The 18,119-nt window shown below is 42.2% G+C and overlaps 3 protein-coding genes across 3 annotated transcripts in view; all 3 read right to left on the reverse strand.

Moving 5' to 3' along the window:
- Positions 1-18,119, reverse strand: part of LOC309703685 (stress-associated endoplasmic reticulum protein 1) — a 157,608-nt gene that overhangs the window by 15,311 nt on the left and 124,178 nt on the right. The window lies entirely within an intron of this gene.
- On the reverse strand, positions 1,748-9,339 carry eno3 (enolase 3, (beta, muscle)). Its single transcript, XM_082528489.1, has 14 exons — positions 9,208-9,339; positions 6,462-6,551; positions 6,286-6,381; positions 6,144-6,202; positions 5,972-6,041; positions 5,013-5,146; positions 4,612-4,728; positions 4,427-4,532; positions 3,995-4,192; positions 3,225-3,301; positions 2,870-2,994; positions 2,685-2,793; positions 2,090-2,148; positions 1,748-2,002 (listed from the first exon to the last, which is right to left on the reverse strand). Exons 2-14 carry the CDS (start codon positions 6,544-6,546, stop codon positions 1,933-1,935), a joined length of 1,305 nt encoding a protein of 434 aa, XP_082384615.1. The 5' UTR covers positions 6,547-6,551; positions 9,208-9,339; the 3' UTR covers positions 1,748-1,932.
- pfn1 (profilin 1) lies at positions 13,415-17,720 on the reverse strand. Its single transcript, XM_082528620.1, has 4 exons — positions 17,587-17,720; positions 17,318-17,456; positions 13,953-14,145; positions 13,415-13,856 (listed from the first exon to the last, which is right to left on the reverse strand). Exons 2-4 carry the CDS (start codon positions 17,453-17,455, stop codon positions 13,759-13,761), a joined length of 429 nt encoding a protein of 142 aa, XP_082384746.1. The 5' UTR covers position 17,456; positions 17,587-17,720; the 3' UTR covers positions 13,415-13,758.

Here is an 18,119-nt window from a genome sequence, read left to right on the forward strand (position 1 = left end):
TTTAACTTTCATGATCAAAGCAGAGGCTGTTTGTAGCTGTGGGCAGAGCTGAGCCAAGTGCACTGAAAGAGTTCAAAGATTTTTAATGTTAAATGTTCAACTAGGAAGAAAAACACACTTTAGCTGCTCATAAATAAACAGGGATCCATACACTGGCATATACAAACTGCTTTGAATCAGTTGGTTATTCTTCATTGTGAAGCGTAGGAGTTTATCTGATGTAGTAAAACAGTCGTGCCTCCTGTTACACTCGTCGCACACGTCTCATTTGCATCTTTTCTGACTGCTGCAGGAAGCTGAGAGGGAACCTGCAGCTCTGCAGCTCATCCACTTCCCCTTTAGATGCATTGCTCAATCCTTATGTACTTTCATGGTATAACAACACTGAATGTGCAGCCTAATGGCATGAAAACCAGCCCCTTATCTAACACTCAAAGCTTATCTGTAGAGATCACGCAAGCTAAGATATTCACTGATGCTTATATGGCTAACTATTTTGACAAACACAAGGGTTTTAAATGTTTGTCTTAATCTTATAGATAAGACCGAGAAACGTTTTCTTTTCAAATCCTCTTTTAGTTTGTAGCACAATAAAAATCACATGTGTAACAAGACAGAACTTTAATTCATTACAAACATTATGTAGGAATATTATTTCTAAATAACTGGACACGGATAATGACATGATATAATATACTACACTATTTCTAACCAGGAAGCTTAGTCTCATGTTTTAGGCTGAACGCGAAAGGTAGATATGAAACCTAAGAGGTCAGCTCATGTGTGACATATTTGAATGGCCCTACATCAGTCCCCGTGTCGTCAGGAAGAAACTCTGTAGCATTATCAACTTAACCTTTCGGGTTGATCAGAGCTTGCAGGAGGTGTCAAATTACACTTTATTTATAAAGTACTTCATGTTGATAACACTCGTTTTATTTTTAAACCACTGTAGTTGTCTAGTTATAAAGCATTTGTCAGTTTGACATCACCAAGTAGTCTTTGAAGACCTTGTTGGATGATAGCCCCATCTTCAAATTGTCAAAATGATCGTACAGACCAGAGGAAAAAAAAACCCAAAACACTCAGACAGGAAGTAGATTCACAGATGTTGATTCCTAAACGAGTTCTTCAGCCTTTTGGATCCATTTGTGTCAGATCTCATTAAACAGATGCTGATCAATCACCTAGCCAAGCCCAGAGATTGTCTGGTCCATGTTGGTCACTATGAGAACGCCTCACGGCTGGAATCAGCTTTGATAAAACCCATTAATGACTGCTGTGTTATCCAGGCTGCCTTTTTACTGATGCAGTTCAGATAATTGTTGGGTGGCTAAAAATGCTGATATACATTAACCAAATAGAAATGTCAATGGGAGGGAGAAAACTAAAGAACCCAGCCAACAAGGGGACATGAACCCAGAACCTTTGTCCAACCAAAAGTTTATTTTGTTTGTTGGTGTTTGGCTTGATAACTTCCATTTGATTTGTAGGAGTTACAGAAACACATTTGAAGCACACCTGAGGATTTTGAGGTGGAAAGCTGAAGGAAAACTTCAGAATATCAGTCTTTCCTATTAGGAAGCGATTAGTTGTTCACGTCAAGCAGAAGCTTGTTCTGAATGAGTTTTGTTCACCATTGCTGGTGAGGATCTGTACATGCATGATGCATTGAAGAGCTCAGCTCTTTAAGAAGTTTGAATGTAAAAAGACTATAAGCAGCCTAAATGAATTAAACTCGGAGATGTTTCCTTTTCACTCTTTAATGTTTGTCTTTTGTATAGAAAACATCATTAATGGAATTACATCTAGAGAGACAGTCAAGCCCACTATGACCTCTAACCCCTCACCCCCAGTGGAAAGGGGCAAGAGCCTTCTGGGGTCATCAGGTGTCAGTCAGTTGCCACAGCGACAGGAAGGCAGCATGGTGCTTTAGTTGATCTTTGGGTGGCGGAAGTCTTTGCCAGCGAACTTGGCCTTGCCTCCAAGCTCCTCCTCAATCCTGCAAGTCAGAGGTCATGATTAGCTGTGCTTTGTTTTTCTTAAACGTCTACTAGCCTGAGAATGACAAAAATCCTAAAGTTCTTACCTCATCAGCTGGTTGTATTTGGCCAGACGTTCTGACCTGCAGGGGGCACCGGTTTTAATCTGAAAGAAACAGTAGAATGAGATCAGCACTGGAGTTGTAGTGACCCAGTTTCCTACCCAGCACATTTAATCAGAAATAGGACCAGACAGTTCAATAGTGGTTTCCCTGCTTTTATGCAACCACTTATTTAAAAAAGGCACAAGTCACATTTATTCTTCTGCCTGCAACTGACCAGTGATTTTCCCACAAGACTCAAAACTTTGGGTCTTATAAGTACTGATGCACTTCAATTTTCATTTTGAGTCAGACCTCTGTAGATAATCAGTGTTCATATCAGTCCTTGATTATCAAGGCATTTTGCACACACCCAGCAGTTAAGATTCAAGTGATTTTCTTACAATTTTGCTTCAAAATGATCTTAAATCTTTCATTCAAGCTCAAATACATGAAGCAGTAGATTGACCAGCCATGTGTGAGCAGTCTGGCTTTTTCAAATGACTTTAAGGGGCATTTTTTGTTTTTAATGAACAAAAACTTCAATTATTCTTTGTGAACACATTAATCTCACTGAGACTGTCTGATGAAGTTTAAATACCTGTCCAGTGCAAAGTCCAACCACCAGGTCAGCGATGAAGGTGTCTTCAGTCTCTCCGGAGCGATGGCTAACCATCACACCCCAGCCGCTGCTCTGAGCCAGCTTACATCTGACAGGCAGATACATTTAATTAACTTTACGCAGAAAATGTTAATGTGGACTAAAACGACTGATTGGTGTCTTACGCCTGGATGGACTCGGTGACAGAGCCAATCTGGTTGACTTTCAGCAGCAGACAGTTGCAGGCCTTCTTGTCCACTGCCTGCTGGATCCTCTTTGGGTTGGTGACAGTCAAGTCGTCGCCTACGATCTGATTAGAGCAGAAAAACCGACGTGTTACTATAGTAACACTATATTCCCGTTACTGAAGGTTTTCCTTGAGTTCTTCCAGGAAGAACCAGCTTGTATACTTGAGATTCCACAAGGCTAACAAACGTCTAGGGATGCCAATGATTGTGGCAAAGAGGAAAAAAAAAAAAAAGAAGAAATCGAATGACAGTGAGGTTGTGTCACATGTCTGCATGCCTGTGTGCACCTCACCTGGATGTCTACAGAAGAAGTGAATTTAGCCCACTGCTCCCAGTCATCCTGGTCAAATGGGTCCTCAATGGACTGGACTGGAGAAAGAGAGACACTGAGGAGAAAGTTTCCACAGTAGAAATGCCACAGACACCCAACAGGCTCAATGATGCTACGGTGCTTAACAGTTACATGAATTCAATTGGAAATGTGCACACTGCACAAATCTTTGTGGTTCTCCAAATTATCAGTTGAACATCACACATTTTTAAATGGAAAAAATAAATTTAGAACCTCTCTAGAGAGATTTTAGAGCATTTTTCCTGCAATGAACAAGAAGGCAGCCTGACCACTTCCTGAACTCAAAAGGCTTATTTCACTCCCTCAAGAGCTCAAGTGAACTAAACCAAGTAAACATTTTGAATACTTCTGATCCAAGTATTCAAAAAGGAATTTGAGTTTCATACTTGGCAGCCTTGTTTGAAATTTAAATGCTTTAAGAGACCAATATATTCCATTCCAAAGACATTCGGTTAAACCACAGACTCAAAGCTACAGAATTAGTTTTGTTTCCTAGGTTTGTGAAAGACATTTGAAGACCATAAATCAAAGTCAAATCTCAAGCTCAATTTGACACATCAGTGCAACATTGGTTTAGTTGTCCAAATTCACTGCAGTTTCTCAAAGGTCATGGCTAAACACATCTTGTCTACATTCAGGATGCGAACAGATCATCACTGTATGTTCTGAAGTCATTCAGTGGTCATAGCAGCAGCTCTAGTCAATCTTACCAGGGTAGTTCTTGATAAAGCTGCGGTAGAGGTCACCCAGCTTTTCACCAGAAATGTGTCTAGAGGGGTCATCGGGGGACTTGAAGTCCAGGTCGTACTTTCCATTGCGGAAGAACTCTGAGGCGGCCACGTCCATGCCAATGATGATTTTGTCAGGGTAACCGGCCTTCTCGATGGCACTCTTCAACAGCTCCAGAGCTGTGAACACAAACTCTCATTGTTAGAAGTCATAATAACTTCAACCTTGAGTTGTGCCAAATGTGTATTATTAGTTTTCTAGTAATCAGCTCAACCACTGGTTAATTTAACTGTCTGACTAACTGAAGCAGCAGCAATACACACAAGTCTGCTTTAAATTCTATTGCATTAGCAGTCACATCAGTCCCAAGATAAACTACATAACGTCACTGCGTGGTCACGTGCAGCTCTCACCCTCATTATTCTCCAGGATGTTTGGAGCGAAGCCTCCCTCATCTCCCACGTTGGTGGCATCTTTTCCATATTTAGCTTTGATGACATTCTTCAGGTTGTGGTAGACCTGAAAACAAAGTATTTAAACAGTTAGACATCGGTTTTACCGTTCATAGCAGAAACATTGCAAGAGGGCAGGGTTTAACCTCAGCTCCAATCCTCATGGCCTCATGGAAGTTGGAGGCTCCAACTGGCAGGATCATGAACTCCTGCATGGCCAGTTTGTTTCCAGCATGGCTACCACCATTAATCACATTAAAGGCCTGCAGAAAGAGAAAGATTCTAAAAATACCATCCATATGCAAACTACCCAAACATAAGTTACAAAACACCTCTGGAGCTTAAATGAAACCACTGAATTGAAAATAAAAATCTGGTGCACAATAAAAATTGTCCAGAGGCTCACTACAAATTTCCCATAGGCTTGCACGTTAATAGCAAACTAAATAAAAAAATTAAATAAAAATATAAGTAAAGTTGAGTCAAGAAGTTTGGGTCTTTAAAGCCAGTTTTCCACTTCACTTAAGCACAAGCCCCTCCCACTCACAGGCACAGGTAGGATGACATCTTTGTGACCAGCAAGGTCAGCAATGTGGCGGTAGAGGGGAACTCCTTTCTCTGCTGCTCCAGCTTTACAGACAGCCAGCGACACACCCAGGATGGCATTGGCACCAAACTTGGCTGCAAACAAAGAATCAGACATCCTTGCTTCAAAACAATCTGCATACAGTTGCACAGTACGGCCAAACTACCAGGTAAAGAGGGTCAAGAAATCCTCCAAGTTGTTTGAACTCATCTGTGTTTCCCCAAAAGTTAAGTATAAATATAACATTTGAATACATTCAGTACATGAATGAAGCATGAAGAGTGTTAAACCACGACTCGAGGGATGTCAATTGACTTTCCTTTACACGATTTGAGGGTTTCTCAAATATAATTGTGGGTTGAAATATTCTTCTTGCTAGTGAAGAGCTGATTTTAACCTGCCACTAGAAAGGTTAAACAGATTGTTGAGTCCATGGACTCAGGTTGAAGTTATTACAGTCATTTATTAAAGTCCCATCCTTCAGTACACAAACTTGGCAGACACAACTTTAAGTGCAGTGGAATTTCTTAATTTCCTCATGCCCAGCAAGTTAACATGAATGGTGATCCTCAGAGTCCATACCAGGTGTTCACCTGAATCAGTTACAATGTCAGAGGACCACAAATCTTAATGAAATATTAAGAAATCTGTCAGATGGCACATTTATTTCAGGCTATATAGACGGGTGCACCAGTATACCTGTATAAATGCCAAAGAAAGCAGTGCTTCCAGCTTTGTTTTCACTTCAGCAGTTCATTTCCTGTTAAATATTTTGTTTACCCAGTTCTTATAACCTAATATTGTTTGGACTGGTTTTAAAAGAATTTGCCATTTTACGTCGCCACCCTTTTATGTAAAAACATGGAAGAAACAAATCTTAAATTCAACTACTTTTATGAGGCGAGTTTCTAAGTCCTTACATTTGTTTTCAGTGCCATCCAACTCCAGCATGAACTTGTCGATCTTCTCCTGCTCGACGACGCTGAGTTTCTGTACAGATGGGATGAAGTACCATTAGCCTGCAGTGAATCCCTGCAGTAGTTAAAGTGTATTAGCATCAAGCTAACATCAGCAATCCAACTTAACGGATACCTTCTCAATCAGCTTGGGGGCAATCTCCTTGTTGACATGCTCCACAGCCTTGACGGTACCTGCAGGGAAACACAGGTGTTAGCAGCTACGCTAAAAGTAGCATTAATGCTATCCCCAGCCCCACACACTTGACTCCTCCCACCTTTGCCCAGGTAGCGGCTCTTGTCTCCGTCACGAAGCTCCAGAGCCTCATGGACTCCGGTTGAAGCGCCGCTGGGAACAGCAGCCCTGAACAGACCTGAGGTGAAGTTTGACCGTCAGGTTACTGAACTCGCTGCAAACAGGAAGTGCGTCATGGTCAAAGTGACAGCTGCTCACCTTTGGCTGTCCACAGGTCCACCTCCACTGTGGGGTTTCCCCTGGAGTCCAGAATCTCACGAGCGTGGATCTTGGTGATAGACATCCTGACTGAAGGGGGAAGAGAACCAGGTGATTAGTTCAAATACAAAGAATCTTTTATAGAAGTGTCATCCGCACTGGGTCAAACATTTGTTTAATCTGAAATTTGACATGTTACTAAAAAAAAAAAAAAAAAATCCCCGTGAAGAGGTCAGATTGAGTGAGAGACCTGCTGCAGAAATCCTGTTTAATGCCATGATGCCTCCATGATGCCCTTTCTTATCAGACTCCACCCACACAACCAATCACAGCCCTGCACTCCTGACTGACAGCTACAGGGCTCAACAGAAGAATGGGAGAGACCATTCTGCAGGCACGAGGGGGGTATCATAGTCTGGCTGGGTTATTTATACCAACACCAGCCGTGTGGGAGCCTTTGACTTTTCCCCTGACCTTTCTGCAGAGGTCATGACTTCCTCCCTGCTGTTCTTGAGTTACACAGACTCTTAATGCTTGTGACATTTGAAGAGGCATTTCTGACTGAGCTGATATTAGCCTCCACCGTGCATGACCCACTTCACCTCACAGCTGAAGGACTGGGCTTTATCTGGTTGCTAGGTCTCATACAGCAAGCTCTTCTGATTCTGTGCACACTGAGAAAAGCTGCTGTAGTAAAAGTGTTCTGGTCCAACTGTGTGAGCAGGTTCAGAGCGTCCGTCACATCTGCTGCGTGTTATGTAAGAGTGTGTCTGGGCAGATGCCATTTGAACAGCTGAGCTCTTACAGTACACTCCAAACCCCTGATGGCTTTTACAAACACTGTACACCTGCTTAGAGTTGAATTTGGCTGCAGATGAGTGTGGGTCAGCCAGCCTCTTTCAGATCTGCAGGTCTGCTTTCAGAATGAATAAACTGACTATAACAGCGGCAGTCTGACAAAGTCTGTTAAACACGAGGCACAGCAGCTCCAACCAAATTCTGAAGTCGCTGATCCTTCGAAGAATTAAAGTGTTTTTCCTGTACACAGGTTGGGTACATCTGAGCACCTAGATGTTGTTTTGATCCTATGTCAAGTCCAAGCAGATGAGTCACTGAAGTCTTTAAACTTTTAGGGGAAATCTGTTAAAACCCCGTTTTGTTATCATGAGCTACCGTTAAACGTCTCAGGCAGATGGAACGAGGCCTGTTCATGCTGGGTGTGCTGAAAACTGAGCGAATTAAAGCTGACTGAGGACACTTAAATGCACACCAACTACTCATTTCACAGTCTTCTCACGTTTCTTTAAAAGGCATCACAATAACGCTGACCACTAAAAACAGTTTTTAGGTAGCTTTGTTCATCAGGACTTTCAGCCGTCAAACCCAAGACACTCACCTCTGCAGCTTCTGGCCTTAACAGCATACAAGAGGCTATAACTAACTCTCACAATGCAAAGCCAATCATATTATTAAGTTACTCAAGCATAAGTATGTTTATCGGTTTATGGTTAGAAATAAAATGATGAGAAAGGCACCTTCATTGGTTTTTACTACATGCAGGCCCAGCAAGTGGCCAACATGCTTTCTGGAGTCAGCTGTGAATACATTCAAGTCTAGTGAGTAACAGAACAGCTCACATGAGATCAAGCATGTGGCACCACGGGTCTGTGAGCTGCTCCTGCTCACTGTTGGTCAGCCGTGGAGAAGCATGAGTTTTAACATACAGACTGGGTCACCAGTATGTAATATCTCAAACATCAGACCACTGAAGGACGATGGGGAGGGGGCTTTACATCGATAATTAGCACAATAGCTTTAAGTCCATGAGCGCTCACATTAGTTATATTTACAGTGATGCATTCAGGGGGACAGACTAGTCCACACATGGCTGCTTTGATACAGAAACATCATTTTGAAGGATTAGTGCCCCCCCCTTAAACCACACCCCTGTCTCCCAGACCCCTGAGGGGAGGCTACGCCTCATTTTAAGGTGCAGAGTGGCCATTTAGACACCCAGCAGGTCACGTTTAAACCACCTGTGATCATTAGCTTTGAGTGAAGTCTGCTGCTAGACCATGTGGGACGAATGAAAACATCTTTTATTGGCTGAATGAGCCTTAGCAGCCTAGCAGCGGGGCAGGTTTAGGGACACTTTGTTTCAGCCTGCTAAACAAACAAGAAATGAACCAATAACACAATAAAATGTCTCCAAGTGTAAAAGTTATCACACAGAAAGCCAAGCGTTACACTACAGATGAATCAAAGTCACTCAGCAAGTAGAAAGTCAACAGAACAGAAGTCTTTTCAAAATGTAATAAAACCTTTTCCTTTAAGGTGAAAAGTCAGATTCAGGAAGTGTTGCTTGGAGTTTATATAACCTGCTTAAATGTGTGCAGATCTGAGCTCAGGAGGACTTTTAAATGCTAAAGAGTCACATTTAAAGCTCCCTGTGAGCACATGGAGGGTGTCCGTCCGTCCACGGACTTTGAGCCTCTCACGTCTGTCTGTCAGCTCTGTGACCTTCAGCCCACTCAAAGTCAAACCTTTCAAACTTTGTTCCCCTTCCTGCCATAAACAGGAACTTATTTAAGTTAGCACCTCAGGAGAACTTCTGCAAACTGAGCTTTCAGAGTAAAAGTCTAAAACGCATGCCACCAAACCAGAAGCAGTCTGAGCCGGACACAAACAGGAAGTTACTTAAAAGAGCTCCAAGCAGAGCCCTCAGCTGTCTGCCGTCCCAGCTTACCTGTTCAGAGGCAGCGAGCAAGAAGAGGGGGTCGTCTGTCTGACTGTCCGACTGACGTGGAAAGTGTCTGTCTGTCCCCCAGCAGGGTTTTTATAGCCTCTCCCTGCAGCTGCAGCAGAAGGAGGAGGAGGAGGACGGAGGGAGTGTGTGCATGTGACAGGACGGAGGCAAACAGAAAAACCTCCCGGCTGTAGTTAATCATCAGATCCTCACTGCTGTTTGCCGTCTCCAAACATAATTATAAGAGCCTTAATCTGAGGCTGTGTAAGTTTGGACTGCAGTCCTAGCGTAACATGCTCAGATATGTAAATACTTCCTGAACACACACATTTCTAGTGCTTCCCAAAGAGTCAAAAGGAAAATCACCAGCAGCGTAACACAATCCAGGAAGTCTCTAAACTCGGGTACAATGAATGTTTCTGTCCGTCAGTTGCTCTGAAATAAGAGCTTAAAGACTTCAGGGGACATGGATGCACTGGACCAACAGTGTGATATAATCTTTATTTAACCCAAAAGTCATTAAGTGCCCGTGTTACTGCAGCCAAAACATTAAACACAGCCTGCAACACCACAAAGCAAAGGCAGGAGAGCTCAGGTAGATAACAAAATACATACATAATAATAATGAAAATGAAATGGAAAAGTCTGAAAATAATGTAAGAAATGTATAAAACCACCTCTTTAACAGTAATAATAAATAATAATCAGGACCGGCTGTGCTGCTTTAAAAGGAACTGCTCTTTGATTTTATATCTGCAGAGACGATTTGAATCCAGGAAGTGCTGCGACTCGAACACTCGAGTGCTATCATCACTGTTTAATTTAATGCTTTCAAACACAAGAATCGTTAAACAAATGTGGCTCTGTGTGCATGATCTAATCTAAAACTTTAAAATCACTGTGGCGCTCACAGAACCCCAGAGCTCCGGCTCATCTGAGGGAAAACATCACATGTTAATTTGTCAAATAAGCAGTTTGTTAAGGTTTAATATTTATTCAGAGGAAAACCTAAAGAAACGAAATCCCTGATGACAGAGAGGACGGCCTTTACTCTGAGGAAGCCGTCAGTGTGCTGAGCATGTGGAGGCTAAATAAAAAGAGGCGTTTATTTCGTCTCAGAGGGCACTCCAACTGTTTAGACCGATTACTTTTAAGTAAAAGTTACCCAGTTTAACTCTGTTTTATGTCCCTCATCTTTAAAGGGCAACGAGGTTTTTCTTATTCTGACTTTCATTAAAAAATACACATAATAAAAAAAACCTGAAACCTCTTAAATTCCCATTTGATTTCTGCTTTTTTTATGTGTCTTTTTTGTGTGTACCTGATTTAATTGTGCTTAAATGCAAAGATGTTAAAGGTGTTTACACCTCAGTGGTTTCCTGGTTTAGTGTTTCAGTCCCATCTGTGATTAGAAAACGTGTCTCTTTGGTTGACAGCAGCGGAAACCTGCAGTCGTTTCAGGTACACAAGCTCAGACTGGTGAGGTTTAACGACTGTATCTGCATATTTAAATTGCATTAAAGCTTAAAGTTTGCATTTTTACAGGCGTGGCCTCTTTGACTCACAGGTGCATGGCGACACGGGCAGCTGCAGCAGCTGATCACTGAACACAGGTACGAGTTCAGAAAGGTTTCAAAATACAGCCCAACTGTTGAAATCCAGCAGACTGATTAAATGAAACGATTTCGTTCATCATTTGTGCGAACTGGTGTGACATGAACTTTCACAGAGGACTTTCCTCTTAAACAAAAGCCACAAAGGAAACAAAAGTTTACATTTCTACCATAATCCAGTGAAAAAAGGCACAAATTAGTTCAAAACATCACAAGAATGAAGGGGAAAAAGTCTTTTTGTGGGGCCCAGTTTTACTCTCAGTGTGCTGAATGACTGTTATGCTGTGGGGTGAACAAGAGTGATGGTCCCTAACGCTCACAGAGAAGGTTAAAGTTCATCTAAAGGGGAAATGTGAGACCAGCTCAGCAGTCACTGCAAAGGGCAGTAACCCCAGCACACACACACACACACCTTACCCTTTACGCTCACCTTTAACTGTACTTCACACACACCGAGTGGCTACACGGCGGCCTGTCCAGCGTCCCCGGTGCCTTTACTAAATATAACTGCACTTTACTGGAGTGGTGGGGGAGGGGCACACTCTGTATATGACACATAGTGTAAGTTCTCCTGCAGCATTTGATCGTACTGTCTGTGTCAGTAAAGTGGAAGTTTGTCGCTTAACTTCACCGTGACGTGTAACTGTAGTTCTGCAGCAGTACGAGGGGGCTGCAGTACTATAGCAACAAAATCACATGTTGCACTAGAAGTTCACAATTTTATATTTCAATAACACCACTTTTAGTTGTACTACTCTTAGCAGTAATAATTTATGTTGCCTTTTAACCACATACACAGATGTTTGTTTTTATACACCTGTGGGGACTCGTGTTTACAAAGGTCTCCAACTAAAAGGTGAACAGCAGAGTGTTTGTAAGGGTTTTTGGCTGGTGCCATGTTGATCTTTTTAGAAATTATTAATCAAATGTCATCTTGCAGGGTTATAAAGTCGCGTCCATGGACTGAATGAGTGCACCACACGGGCACAGAGATCAGCCTTTTTGGGCATCTTGTACAAACATGTTTACTTCAGTTCTACGTTTGGACATTTTAACTTGGGAGATCATGGGGACTGAATTACTGTTGGAGGCCCGAGTGGACATTACAGGAACTGCAGTTTTTAGCATTTCAGCTCTTGTCTACAGGTCAGAGGTCAGCCGATCGGTCCCTATAAAGCACATTCAGTACTAGTGTGTTTGGTCTGTGTTTTCAAACATTTTATAAGCTAAGGTATGTTTTCCCGTTTCTTCAATTAGATGATATTCTCAGCTGCCTTAAAATAAAAATTTATTTGAAAGAGTGCATCATACAAAGCTCTAAAGTTAGCCACACCTCTTCACTGAGGTAAGACTTTTATTCCTCTTCTGCTTAGTTTTCCTCTACATTACTTTTAAGCTGTCTGTGCTGATATGCTAACAAGGTTTCTGGGAGAACTATAAGGATCTTTATGCATATGGGATCATATTTAAAGGGTGAGTTCAAGAAGAAAAAGTCATTTGTGGGCGGCTATGCTTGGTATATTTTTACTATGTTACTTTTAAATCAAAATAAGAGCACATTTTTACATTATAGGGATATTTCAGAGAGTCCTCATGCCTTTGAAAGACTAAAGAGCCATGATAACCCTCTAGGTTAACATGTGCCCACACATGTGTAGGATGACACATGTCTGGGCTTGTACAGTTTTCATTGTGAGAGCCATTTTTAGCTTGACTCCAAAATAATGCGAATGTTTCTACATTATGAGAATCTTTTTCAGTCATTGTCATGTTCACACCCACAGTTAACCCAACACACGTGTTTTTGGACTGTGGGTGAAGCTGTAGTTCCCCTAGAGAACCCAAACAAGCACAGGGAAAACAAACAAATTCAGTCTGGCCTGGTTTTGAGGTGGAGGGCATTTTTTCATCCTTTTTTATAAAGCCACAAAAGCCTTTTCTGCTTCATAGTAGAGTGTGAAGGGAAGGGAGGCGGGAGGTGTGAGGGCTCATATCTGGTTTTGGAGTCAATTAGTTTTGGACTTGACAAGCCAGTATGTTAATGTGTACAAAAAGCAATTTGGATGTGTGCACACATACCTGTGCAGGTTTTAAACCAGAATAATGAAGACATTCAGCATGTGATGATATTTATGTATGAAGAGGAAGTTTTGTATTTTATGGAAAAGTTGGCCTTTTCTCCTTCAGAGCACTCTTTGAACACACAAACATGGCTTTGAGGTTCAGGTTTAGATCAGGAGACTTGATAAGGCAGTGAGTCAATATGGGCCCAACTTATACAGAAAGACAAAAGTGCGTGTATTGTTTAAACACTATATAAGCTCTAACAAGGAGTTGTACGTAATACTAATACTACAACTTGTTGTGGCATATTTAATCAAATATTAGGTGTGATGCGGGTATATGAGTGCACTAGACTGCCTTATTTTTTAGCTGTGTGTCGCACAGTAAATCAGCCCCTGAAGAAGAGGTGTTTGTAGAAAACATTTGAAGCACACACACACACACACACACACACACACACACACACACACACACACACACACACACACACACACACACACACACACACATATAAAGACACCCTCACAATGTAAGTATAACCATGTTTGTTTTTATTTCATTCAAGTGTGCAATCAGTTTTCACAGAGCTCTGATTGGACGCTGGTCAATCGCCACTGTAGAAAAATAATGGTAACACTATGTTCCTGCGTTAAAAATGAGGTGTACTCTCAGGTTAAAAGCTACCACACGGTAACTTAGACCAGAGAAAACACTGATTCATCTCTACAGCAGGAAACACACCTGAAGATTGAAAATGACTTTAAAAAAAAAAAAAAAACTAAAGAAGCTCAGATGTAGAAACACAGGGAGGAGGGTAGGGGAAGGGAGGCGGGAGGTGGCATCCATCTCATGTGGTGAAGGTGACTGTCTTGTCCTAATAACCAGCCTTCCTCAGGTACTCAACGATTTTGAACACCTTGCTGGATAGCTGACCACCAGAGGCGTCTTTCGTGCCCTTGGCTATGACTATCGCTGTAGAGACAGACAGAAAGCAGGAGCGTGTCAGCCTCAGAGATTTGGAGTGAATTCAAAGGATAAAAATGTGCTGAGTCAACGGGAACATCTTACCTGTTTTTGCCTTTCCGACACATACGCTGAATGTGTTTCCTTCGGCGTCTGCTGAGGTCTTCAGGTCCAGCGCAAAGACTGGGTCAACGTCCATCTGGTCTCGGATCAGCCGGCACCTTACTCCACCGATGTGAACGCCATTCTGAGCGAAGCTCGACCGGTCGTTAGCACCCAGCTTCTTGATCTCATCGACCTAAAAAAGGGAAACAGAGCGAGAGATAGAGATTACCATACCATCTTCATCCGCTTTATCTGAGGCTGGGTCGCGGGGGCAGCAGCCTAAGCAAAGAGGCCCAGACCTCCCTCTCCCCAGCCACCTCCTCCAGCTTATCCGGGGGAACACCAAGGCGTTCCCAGGCCAGCCGAGAGATATAATCTCTCCAGCGTGTCCTGGGTCTGCCCCGGGGCCTCCTCCCGGTGGGACATGCCTGGAACACCTCACCCAGGAGGCGCCCAGGGGGCATCCTTGTCAGATGCCCGAACCACCTCAGCTGGCTGTCGATGTGGAGCAGCAGCTGCTCTACTCTGAGCCCCTCCCGGATGGCCGAACTTCTCACCCTATCTCTAAGGGAGAGGCCAGATAGAGATTAGTGGATCTATTTAACTGAGTCCTCCAAATTCCCAGCCACCTTGAAGTACCCACCATGACCAGCATGGGCTCTTCTCCTTTTACAGCCTGAGTTTATTTAAATCTCACAATAAAAAAGCAGCCGCTGTGTGCGGAGGATCATAAACAAGCGTCGGAATAGGAAGCTAAAGTCATTGAAACATGATTTAATGTGGTGTGACCATTGTGAGCATGCAGAGTAGGAAGTGAGAGAGAGAAAAACGACATTCTTGCTCATTGGTTTGTGTGTTTCCAGCTGGAATCGGAACAAATAATAACTTTGTTGCGCCGCCTGTTGATACTGGTTTTACTGGTTTGTCTGAGCTTTGTTAGTGTGTCACACTGACACAGCTGACTCACTGGCCTAGTTCAGACACCATCCACTAATCAGAGTGTTTTTACCAGCTCTGAGGTCACAGAAATGTTTTAATTTAATGCATTTATCACAATTAAAGTCATTTTTTCATGATTATGCATCTGTGAGATATATATATATATATATATATATATATATATATATATATATATATATATACTTTTAACTTGAAAATTAAAAATGATCTAATGTGGTTTTAGGACTGCATCACATTTATAGCTTCAGGTATTGATTTATCTATTAAATAATCCTGTGTTTCAGTTACCTATTAACTGCATCATTAATACTGCTAATTAGATTATTTTAAATCAGAAAAATAAAAAAATACAGTATAATCAATAATTCTAATAAAAAGAAAAGCTTTACTTTACGTTTTTATATTAAAAATAAAAGATTATTATCATAGTATATAATAATATACACTGTTATGGGACTGCATTGGATTTCTGGGGATTTCAGTCTGGTTTTATTATTGAAATTAAATTATTAATCAAATGTATTTGTTGAAAGTTGAGATGCGGTTGAAGAAGTTGAAGTGTTGACTTGCAGAAATAAAACGTGATTGCTGCTGTCAAAGAAACTGTCGCTGCACTTTGCTCTGAAGCAGCAGAGCTGAATCACATGAACTGTGATGACAGCTAGTTTCACATCTGTCATGTACGTGGACAGATTTGACCTTTTGAAGTGTTTCTTCTCAGAAGGAAAAGTTTTCACTGCACTTCATTTCTCAGAAAACGTGTTTTGTGAGTGAGGCTCAGAGAGGAAGGAGGCCTCGAGTGCCTTCAAACTCACCAGGAAGTACATGCATTGTAGCTTTAAACGCAGTCTGCGTTAGATCTCCATTTACACATATGAACCTGACATGCTTAGATTTAGCATGACTTCCTCTTTCTGAGGCCTTCTTTAATTAACAAACCTGCACAGCGTCTGATTCAAAGCTGATCACCGCCAACTGTTTTTGATTTAAACTCAGATGTGCTCGGGCTTCAGCCTCACGTGTAACTGAATTCACACTTCCTGCTTTCTGTCAGCTTTGCTCCGCAGGTTTCTGAGCTCATACGTGAGATTTAACCATCGCTCTGTTTTTGTGGAGACTTTTCTGAGAAGTGAAGGGAGCTGCAGGAAGATCGAGGAGGAAAGAATGTGAGGACGACAAGTCAAGACATGAACACACACACACCAAAATGCACACGCTGCTGCCTGCACAGGCAAAACCACTTCCCAAAAAACATCAGCCAATCAGAGAGGAGCCCACTAGTGAGTGTAACAAACCCACGCAAATGCACACAGAGTGTTTTTAAAAGCAGGAACGAACTTCTTTAATTTTACAATTTAAAGTTTACAAACTGTAAAAAAGACAAATCCTGCAGACGTGTGTGTCCATGTGTGTGTGTTTGAGACATTGTGCAACACTCCACTCCGTACCTCAGTGTGTGTGTGTGTGTGTGTGTCTCAGAAACAAGAAGTGATCGTCTCGTCTTCCTGTATTCGCTGTTTTTCGGCATTGTCTCCTTATAAGGTAGTTAAAGCAAACGCACAGCACAAACACCCGGAAACTACCGGAAGCTCACAACCGTTACGCAGCCTGCTCTGAGACATTAGCATTCATCTTTTTCCATTTCCATTTTCCAAAATGTGTAGAAAAACGAGCACCTCAGGTGAAACGTTTTTTGTCACACTGAAAGATTATTTTATGGAAATTAAATAAAACCTAAAAACCTTTAATAGCACGTGTTTTATTTCCAGTTATAATTACCACCATTTCCAGAAAACTACATGTACTGTAGCATGTTTGTGCTTTCTGGCAAAAGTTAAAACGAGGGAGTTTAAACACATCTCCTGAACTCCTGAAAAGTTGTTTCTACACCTGAACTAAGATCAAAACTAAAAAAAAAAACATAAAAAAACATTTCTCTTTGTACTTTTAAAAATTAAAAGCTAAGGGAAGAAGCCAATGAGCTGAGAATTGTCATCTTGTTGCTCAGTGACTTTCCCCTTTGAAGCCAAGCTTTAAATTTCTGACTTTTTTAAAAAAAAAAACCTGTATGGCACACGTGTTTTCCTGCAGCACCTGAACACAGCACTGAGAGCGGGAAGTGAGCTAGACAGGCAACAAACTGAACACACCCAAAGCTCAAGAAGAAGACACGGACATGCAAAATAAGAAGCTGTTTCCAAGAAATTTTCTCATAGCAACAGAAAATGAGCCAAAGGAGTGGCAGTTTGTGCAGGTTGATGTCACCAGTCTGAGCAAGTTTTTAAGTGTGAGGTTGTTTGAAAACTCTTGGCAGAAGCTTTAAAGGAGGAAGTGGACATTTTTTTTTTACATATATTTAGCAGTTTGTAGAGGCAGGAAGAGGAACAGTGTGTGTTTGTGTGTACCGTGACTTGGATGCCGGGTGAGCTGGCCCAAACGCTCTCCTGCCCAGCTGTGATTCCACAGATGGCTGCCTCTGACACCGGGCACGTCCCGCTCTGGTCGGGCGTCTTCAAGTTATCAATATAACCTTGCCACGACATCCTGATCAATAACACACACACTGATCAATAACCTCGATTCACAAGCACCAAATCAATATTACCTTTAGCTATGTGTGAAAGAGAGAGAGAGAGAGAGAGAGAGAGAGAGGTGGGACAGCTCGCTAGCTTACCTGTGCAGGTAGAGTCTTGGGTGTGAGGAAGAGGGGAGAGAGCAGTCGAATGCAGAAAGAAGGAAGAAGAGTTGTCTTTTATACACCCAACCACTCCCAGCCTGCTGGCAGCTTCCTCTCTCACTGTCACTGTTGAGTGAGAGAGTCGCCCGACCCCTCCCCCTCTCTGTCACTCTCTCTCACTCACCTGGGAAGTAAAAAAAAAAAACAAGGAAGTGATTTGATCAGCACACAAACATCCACTCATTTAAACCTCTAAAACATCAGTCCTGTAACCCGCTGAGCTGTAATCGGTCAGTCGGCGTCTCTGTGGAGAGACCTGCATTATTAAATTGAACTGTTAACCAAGCATTAACCTCCAGTGCTGAAAAAGGCACGTGCAGTTCCTCTAACATCCACTTGAAGCAGTGAGTCAGTCAGCATAGACTCACGTTATACTGTCCAACTTTACTGCAGATATAAACCCATTTACAGCCTGATTTGATGTAGTTTTCTGACAGGTTGTGGAGTTCCACACGGCTCTATTATCGGTC

This window comes from Aulonocara stuartgranti (assembly GCF_965226115.1).
Source record: "Aulonocara stuartgranti genome assembly, chromosome: 3".
Classification (NCBI taxonomy): Eukaryota; Metazoa; Chordata; class Actinopteri; order Cichliformes; family Cichlidae; genus Aulonocara; species Aulonocara stuartgranti.